General features: G+C 43.7%; 1 protein-coding gene across 2 annotated transcripts in view; it reads left to right on the top strand.

Annotated features, from left to right (window-relative positions):
* The window catches only part of LOC108246923 (glycine receptor subunit beta), a 148,184-nt gene that overhangs the window by 51,769 nt on the left and 86,980 nt on the right, over window positions 1–9,435 (top strand). For both annotated transcript variants that reach the window (XM_037976191.1, XM_037976190.1), the window contains exon 3: window positions 8,581–8,687. In XM_037976191.1, coding sequence (XP_037832119.1) covers window positions 8,581–8,687 — 107 coding nt within the window. The remainder of the gene's footprint in view (window positions 1–8,580; window positions 8,688–9,435) is intronic.

Genomic DNA, 9,435 nt, shown 5'->3' with positions numbered 1-9,435 from the left:
TTGTTTCACTTGATGAATTTCCTTCAGTAAATATTCCATTATATGTTCTTAAACTTCATGGGTGCCAATAATGGTGAGCAGGACTGTAGGTCCTCTGTCCACAGCCAGTAGTTGCCAGATTATTGAACGGTCTTGACTTAGTAAATGTCCAGTGATCTACTCATGCTCTTGCCTGCTCTCACGTCAACGAATCCTTGCCTGAACCACGACCCTCCTTTTTTGCCTGCTCCCTGCCGGAAACCGCCATGGACTCAGCTTACTGGTTATCGACTACACTTCCCCTCTCTGGACCCCGATTCCTGGTTGGTACTTCTTTGGATTTGGTTGCTGACTTCTGACTCCCCGGTTTTGATCTCTCTCCTGCATCTGGACTCTCTCTCTGGCCCAAGTCCCTCATCGACAATACCAGGCTATTCTAGTACTCGTCTCTCGTTAGCCTTACCTGCTCCAAGGCTCCCTCTGTGCCATCTCGAGGGTCACGTCCTGAGACTTTATATTCCTACTAGTTCTAGTGCCGAAATAAACATCTTAAAACTTTGCCGTGGTCTGTCGATTCTGAGTCCAGTTTCACTGAGCCTTGTCAAAAACAAAGTATTTTAGCATGATCAGGGCTGTAGCTACCATTGAGGACACTGACGTCTGGACCTCAGTATTGCACTGCTGTGTATATTATAAAAAATGAATCCAAACAACGCTTTTGAACGGTGTGGTTCTCTGCGTAGCTCCACCAGTTTACTGTAGGAGGGGCTGCAACTGTGTGCAGCTGCAGCCAAACTCAATGTCTATGAAAAAGAGCGCAGCTTCGCTACCTTACTGCTAAAATAAAGACCAGAAGAAGAAGAGCGCCACTTACGGTGAAACACAACCGAGGTAACTCGCTGAAAATATTCTCCTTCAATTCCACGAAGCTGAAGTTGGTTTCCGATTGCAGCTTCCAATTCGGAAAATGGCTAAAGGGCGATTCCAGCTAATTTTCCCTCCCTTCAGCATCTTTAAACTCCTCTAGTTAAAAAACTACAACACCTAGACATTTCAAACCTGGACCAGATTATTCTGCACTGATTGCAGAACATTTGAAACCAAGTGTGTGATCTGTGAAACCTTAATCTGATTTGTGAAACCTCAATAAAGGGGGATTTTTGTGGTGATTGGTGGTTTTGTGTGTGTGTGAGTGCTTCCTGGTGGGCGTCTCCTGAGCAGGTGACGGACGCCTCATCACCACTCCTCTCACACCTGTGACGGATCAGGCTGATGGGAGTTAGAGGAGTATTTAAGGCTNTTTACCATGCGGTAAAGTGCAGAGCCTGAGAGAAACTTAGCTGTGTTTTTTCGTGTACTCCCTGTTGTAATCCGAGTCTTTGTTTTTTGTATCTTTAAACCTGTGTTCAGGATTACCTGCCCGCCTGGAACCAGTCTGGTCTGCCTTCAAATGCCTGCCGTCTAATTAAGTACTCACCTGCACAATTGAACCTGCCTGTTCCTGCTACTACTGCCTCCTGGATCCCAAGACTGGTCAGTCGCTTTCCGAATCGTCACCTTACCTGCACTCGGGAAATACTCACCGCACCTGGACCCCGCTCTCGGGAACCTACACAGGACCATCGCTGGGCAAGGATTGATCTTGTCCTCTCTTCTGTGTTCTGGACTCGTACCTGTTCAGTAAGAACTATCACAAGGAATATTACCTGTGCCATACCTGCTGTTCCTCTCCTCACCGATCCCATACTCTCCTCATTCTCTGCTCCTCAGGTCCTGGCTCCGGTTCCCCTCTGTAAATAAATTCACTTACCGTTACCTGCTGGTTTCTGCGTCTGTCTGTTGCCGAGCTGCTCACTTGGGTATAATCTGAATCCTGACAATTTTAGCACTTTTATTTTTTACATCCGGACCACACTAGAACTGGTCCAGCTCCAAAACTACAACACCTCACTGGTATTTGATAAAAGGTGAAATCTCTGCTAAAATCTTGTGTTTTGAATCAACATTCATATAAACTAATTCATGTCATTTCAGTGAGCCATCATGGTTGTGCCCTGAGTCCTCTGTTGCTTCAGATGAGGCTGATCCCCATGGATTTACAAACACACACAAATGCATGTCATATACACATTCAAGTCACTTGTTTTAAATGCTTCAATTTTAATTCAGTTTTGGTCTTCATTATAACTGATGTGCAGGGGGATAATGAGTGGTTGACATTAGTGTTTTTTTTAAAGTCTGGCTACGGCTCTCAGCATGATATCATATATTTTTAACGTGTGAAAGCGCCCTGTATCAGAACTACATCTCTGCTGTTTGTAACAAACCAAACTGTGTGAAAATCAGGTAAAGATTCAGAGTTTTGATTATTTTAGTTGGACATACAGCTTCCTCAGTACAAAGAAATAAACTGGGAGGCGCGTGAAGGACCCAGCCAAGATGGCGACCATGCTGACACGTCAGCTCCAACACACAGCACCAGTCTTTGAGGTGTCTATGTAAATGTCTATGGTGGCGGGTAACAAGCTAATGTTTATTTGCTAGCGCTCCTTACCAAATTTCCAGGTCACCTAAACCCGACCAAATAAATATTAAAATCAAATTCTGTCCTGCTGCCCATTTTTCCATTTTGTGTTTTCAATCTTAGCCTAAAAGTGAAAAACCAGGCATTTTTTTTGTTTTTGGTGTTATAATACAAAACAAAATAACCAGTTCATTTTTCATTATTTTTGATTGCAAATGGAAAGAACGAATGATACACTGATTCTAGTTCCATCATATTTGTAATAAACAATACCACCACCTTCGCTCTCAGAACTTTATTATATTCAGTGTTCCTTCAGTGCATACTGAGCTTGGTAAAAAAGCATTCTCCTTTTCTGGTCCATCCACCTGGAATATGCTTCAGCAGGATCTGAAGCTCTCCAATCTGGTCACACTTGGGGAATGTAAAATTTTATTAAAGGGATTTGTAATTTGTCTGTAGGCTCTTGTATTTGTTATCAGTGGAAACCCTTTTGTTGACAATGTATAGTATTGATTTTTAGAAGTGTTTATTAGATTGAAGCATTGTTTTTATGTAACTTTTGTGATGTATGTAACAGGTCTCTCTTGTAAATGAGACAATGAGTCTCAAGAGATTTTTTTCCTGTATAAATAAAGAATAAAGGAAAGAGGATGGTCCGCTAGATAGTCAAATCTCGGATTCAGGAAGAGCAGTGTAGTTTTCGTCCTGGTAATGGAACACTGGACCAGCTCTATACCCTCAGTAGGGTATTAAAGGGTGCATGAGAGTTCACCCAACCAGTCTACATGTGTTTTGTGGACTTGGAGAAGCTCGACCGTGTCCCTTAGGGAGTCCTGTGGGGGTACCAGGCCCTTTGATACGGACTGTTGGGTCCCTGTACGACCAGTGCCAGAGCTTGGTTCACATTGCTGGCAGTAAGTTGGGCTCATTTCAGGTAAGAGTTTGACTTGGTCACTGATTCTGATCATAACTTTTATGGACAGAATTTCTAGGTGCAGCCAAGGTGTTGAGGGGATCCGTTTTGGTGGCTTTAGGATCATGTCTCTTCTTTTTCAGATGATGTGGTTTTATTGGCTTCATGAAATTGTGATCTCCAGGTTTTTCTGGATCAGTTTGCAGCCGAGTTTGAAGTGGCCGGGAAGAGGATCAGTGCCTCCAAATCCGAGATCATGGTCCTGAGCCAGGAAAGGGTAGAGTGCCTTCTCTGGGTCGGGGAAGAGGTCCTGCCTCAGGTGGAGTTTAAATGTCTTGGGGTCTTGTTTACGAATAAGGGGAAAATGGAGCAGAAGATTGAGTAGAGCCACTGCTTCTCCACATTGAGAAGAGCCAGTTGAGGTGGCTTGGGCATCTGATTAGGAAGGCTCCAGTATGCCTCCTTGGTAAGGTGTTCCGGGCATGTTTCACCGGATGAAGACCCAGGGGAAGATCCAGGAGGCAGGAGGGACTGTTTCTCAGCTGGCCTGCGAATGCCTTGGGATTCCCCCTGAGGAGCTGGCCCAAGTGGCTGGAGAGAGGGAAGTCTAGGCCCCCTGCTTAGGCTGCTGCTCCTGTAAGCAGAAGAAAAAGGATTGATGGATGTTTTATCAAACACTTAAGTAATTGTGAAACTAGGGGTTCCAGTTTTGTAATGTTTGCACTACTTTTTTTTTTACTTTTCAAATCTGCCTTTTGAGATCCCATTAGCCATGGTGTTATTGTTTATACTGACATATACATGTTTACTGACATATACCTCGATGACATTTTGTCATCGAGGTATACAAACACAAAATTGTTCAGAAAGTCTCTCAGCACATTGTTTATGAGGAGTTTATTATTATATTATTTATTCTATTATATATTAATAGGAAGACTGCAGGAGCATTGGTGAGTCCGAAAGGCATTACGAGGTACTCGAAGTGGCCTAAGGGAGTCTTGAAGGCTGTCTTTCACTCGTCCCCCTCCCTTATCCTCACCAAATGATAAGCATTACAAAGATCCAGTTTGGTAAATATTGTGACGAATGAAGCTGTTGGTGAACTGAGTCAATTAGAGGTAATGGAAATTTATTCTTTACTGTTAGTCCCTGATAATCAATGCAAGGATGGAGACTTTTGTCTTTCTTTTGTACAAAGAAAAACCCTGCACCAACAGGAGAAGTGGAAGGACGAATAATGCTAGATGCTAGTGACTCCTCAATGTAAGTGCGCATAGACTCCCTTTCTGGGCCTGATAAGTTGAATAATCTACTTTAGGGAAGGGGGGCCCCTGGTAAGAGTTCAAAAGCATAGTCTTATGGTCTATGTGGGGGAAGTGACAGAGCCTTGGTCTTGATGAATACCGGTGCCAAATCATGATATTCAGAGGGTACCTTAGATAATTCGATCTTTTCAAAGGGTTTCTCTCCTGTCTGGAAAGGCGGATATGGTTGACTGAAGGCAATTCTTTAGACTAAAATCCCTCCATGACTCAATTCTCCTTTCAGGCAATTGATGACCGGGTTGTGTTTACACAGCCATGGATAACCTAAAATCATCTGAGGTGTAGGTGAAGAAAAAAACAGGAACTCACCCGACTCACTGTGGTTTCCAGTAGCGATGAAGGTGAGATGGAAAACCAGGTGGCTGAAGTGAGTGAATATCTGATTGGAGATGTCCATTACAGGTAGTGGTGAAGCTAATTCTTGTAGAGGAAGATGGAGATCACGGACAAGGTCTTCTGAGACAAGATTTTGTTCGGCCCCGGAATCTACCAGTGCGTGAACGCGGATCTTCAATTGTTCGTTAAATAGCGTGGTGTGGAGAAAAAAACGGGGGCCGAGGGGTTTAGATAAACTGCTCACTAGAGCCCCCTAGTGAGCATGAGCATGTCCTTTTACCAAAAACGTGCATTTTGACCGGAAGTGTTGTTTGTCACCACAGTAGCAGCACTCCCTAGTCTCATAGCGTCTCTGCCTTTCCTCCGGACTCAGCCTGGCCCGTCCAAGTTGCATGGGTTCTGGTCCTACTTCAAAAGTAATTGACTCCCCCTTTCGACTGCTGAAAGTTGAAGGGGTAGCGGAGAAGTTGGTGAATTGAGCCTTGTGGTCCCTCTCATGTTGTCGTTCCCGTAAGCGATTGTCCAGTCGGATGGTAAGTGTTATTAATTCTTCCAGTGATCGTGGTTCATCTCTCCCGGCTAGTTGGTCCTTCAGGGGCTTCTGTAGTGCGTTGATAAATGCTCCCTTTAAAGCCTGCAAGTTCCAACCAGAGGCGGCGGCTAGAGTTCTGAAATCGATGGCAAATTGTGCCACCGAGCTTTGTCCTTGTTTTAGACTTCATAGTTTTCTAGTTATTTCAGATTCACTATATTTATAGCCAAATGTCTCCTCAAATTCTTCCACAAACTGGCTAAACGGGGTGTGGCTAATTGTCCGAAAGGTATATTTAGCTTCGGCCCATCTTAGCGCCTTGTCTCTTAATAGGCCAATTATGTAGGAGATCTTTGAAGCATCGTTGGCGAATGACTGCGGAGACCGAGAAAAAAACGGTAATCACTGCAGCAAAAAACCAGCACATTTACCAATCTCTCCAGAAAAATGTTCAGGAGTTGGAGATGGAACCTCCCAGAAGTGAGTGGCAGCTGGCGGAAGTGGCAGCTGGCGGAAGTGGCGCTGCGGCGGCTGAGGTGGAAGCAGAAGTCGGAGCGGGTGGTGAGGGCTGCACCAGGAAGGACAGTTTTTGGTGGATATCCTGTGTTAATGCTGTTAGCTGATCGAGCCGTCCTGTCTCCGACTGTTGCCGTTCACATAGTGTGTGCAGGAGAGATTCTTGCCTGGCCAGCTGGGCGGCGGTTTCCATGGTTTCCGGGCGGTTCGTGGGTTCCTTCATTTTTTTCGGTATCCTTTTGACCCACATCCAGTGAAAACAAAAAATACTCCAGTTGACCTGAGAGGCGTAGAAAGAGAGAGGTTATCCCCAAATAATTTTTAAAGTTGCTTTACTAATTCTTGCCTGGTACCGGACCACTCTAGACAAATCTTGGCTGGAGCATTTTGACATGTACCAGACGTAGAGTCGTAGGAGATCCTCAGATCCAGCACAAGGTTAGTTTCCTCAGGTAAGTTAGGCTGACAAACAGGGTTTCACCATAGAGTAATTTTCAGACCTGAAGCAAAGGCAGGGACAAAAACAATGGTTAGCTTAGCCATGAGCTTTAAGTCAGAATTAGTGGCTGAGATCCTGACCCAGAAGGTGTGATGTTCCAGCGAAGATCAGGAGCCGGCCGAAGCCTTAAATACCAGGTGCTGCTCATCAGGGGAATTGGTTGCAGCTGCGAGGAGAGAGTTCATGACCACACCAGCAGGGCAGGGACAAAACTCCAAATCCTCACATATACATGGGATCATCTTTTTGCCCTTAGCCATACTGGACTACTCCAGACTGAGAAACCAGAGACTCCAACTGAGAACCATGCCTCTCTCTCTTCCACTCTTCCTAACTTCTCAGAGGGGACAATAGAATTTCGGACCTTTTGTATGCTAATTTCAAGAATGCATACACCTTCCCTCTCTAGATTGCTCTGATCACACCCTTGTCCACCTCAGCCCGAATACACACTGGTGCTGCAAAGACAGTCTCTACAGAGGAAGGATGTGAAAATCTGAAATGAGGAGGCATGTGACCAAATGAGAGACTATGTAACACCGCAGTCTGGGACACACTGTGAAGCTCACATGGGAAGCACATTGACAGTCTGACCTACTGCATCACAGATTGGATCAATTTCTGTTTGAAAAACACATTGCCTCCAAGAGAATACAGTGTTTTCCTGACAAAAAGCCCTGGATGACCCATGAACTGAAGGCTATGCTGAACGAGAAGAAGAGGGCCTTCATCTCAGGGGACAAGGAGTATCTATAGGGAGTACAGCAAGTGCTAAAGTACAACATCAGGAAGTATTAAAAAAAAAGCTACAGGGAGAAACTGGAGCAGCATATAAAAGGAATAAAGTCTGAGCTGTTGAGCCACAGCAAAAGTAAGGATGGACATGTCACCCTTGTTTTTTAATAGATTTCACTCTGCCCCCATTCAAACCCCCATCTACCGGGGTCCTGCGTCTTTGCACATCTCCAGACCTCCAGTCATCTTCTCTCAGCTGCAGCTCTTAGCACCTAAGCCAGTTCTGTACTAGGCTACCCACTGGAGTCCATCAAAGAGGTGGCAGACAGAATAATGCCAACTAAGCTAACATCCACCATTGCCAATTCCTCTTATCCCCTGTACAACAGTATCCCTGAGCTGCTTCTTCAGCACAAGATTTTTATATCCCCTGTGCAGTAGGGAGTACTACTGAAGGTCATTCCTGCCCACAGCCATCAGACTATATAACTGTAATAAATAATTTAATTAATTTACACTTTCTCCTCTGTTTTTCCTTTTCTTTCATGGGCAATAGTCAAATCAATCATCACATTTTGATGACTGAACTTTTTTCTGTACATTGTCCTGTTGCTGCTGTGACATCTGAATTTCCCCATTGTGGGATAAATAGTCTTATATTAAATTTCTACACTATTTTATGACACTGTTTGTTTAGTTCGTCATCTTTTTTCTTAATGAAATATCTCTGTCATGTCTGATAAGATAACAGCTATTGATAACTACTTGACAGAACATCTTATCCTTCATTTGCTTTACCCACTTTTCCATTCAAGGTTGCAGGGAGCTGGTGTTTACCTCCAGTGGTCACCGGGCCAAAGGCAGTGTACACCCTAGACAGGTCACTAGTCCATAGTCCACATGGGACACAGAGGCAAACAAGACACATAATCATTCACACTCTCATTTAGACCTACTGACAATTTAATTAACCTAATATGCATGCTTTTGATCTGTGGGAGAAAACTGCAGTACCCAGAGAAAACTCACGAATGCACAGGGAGAACACACACACACACACATATACATATATATATGTATTTATTTTTTTTTGGATGTAACATGTATCCGATATTTGAGGAAAAATAAAAACACACCAATGTTGTTGTTTTTTGTATTTTAATTTGCTTTATTAATTAATTATATGTATTTTTTTTTAATATTTTTTTTCAACAGACAGCTGTCACCAGAAGATTTGGCCCAAGTTCCAGCTAACTCTACCTCTAACATTTTGAATCGTCTGATGGTCAGTTATGATCCAAGGATCAGACCTAACTTTCAAGGTATTACTGTAATATGTACAAATATATTTGGTGTGGTTGTACCTGAGACTGATCTCCAACATTTATATCCAGGTGACTTACAACACTTCTCTGTTTTATAAAAATACAAAACCATAAAAATATAGGAACAAGTTACTAAACATGTGACATGCATCCTCGCAATAACCCACCCTTAATTTGTTGGTGGCTTGCTCCAGCAGCATATTAAAGGGGATGCAAGTCCTCCTGGTCTGCAAGGTCTACCCAGTCACCACTGCAATCAGCCTTGTTAGTCTGGAATAGAGTGAGACTCGTCTAGACTTTCATGGTTTCCTTTCACAGGCCACACCCTTTTTCACCCACTAAGCAGTCTGAAGTAGTAACAGGGCTCATCTCATGGTCCGTAGGATACCTTGTGTTGACGGCTGCTCTCACTTCCTTTTTTGACATTTTGCTTTTGTTTTAAGGTTTGGAACATTCTAAGATTTCCAGGCACAGAACATCAGGGTGTAGTTTTAATAAATCTTCAAGCTAAGCAACCCTTAAAAACCTAATTATTTTTTTATTTGATTGTAGAACCAGTTACTTTAAATCAGAGGTGGAAATTAGCACCCGCCACCGGCCAAATGTGGGTAAATATTTGAAGAGGCGGGTGAATTTGATCAACACACACGCCATTGTGGCGGGTTGAGGCGGGTTTGAACAGAAAAGGTGTTATTTGTCCTCTTGACATATAGGGGGCAGCAATGTGCTCGAGTTGCTGCTAAAT

The sequence above is a fragment of the Kryptolebias marmoratus genome, linkage group LG6 (genome assembly GCF_001649575.2).
Source record: "Kryptolebias marmoratus isolate JLee-2015 linkage group LG6, ASM164957v2, whole genome shotgun sequence".
Classification (NCBI taxonomy): Eukaryota; Metazoa; Chordata; class Actinopteri; order Cyprinodontiformes; family Rivulidae; genus Kryptolebias; species Kryptolebias marmoratus.
This window is presented reverse-complemented; position numbering and strand designations above follow the sequence as displayed.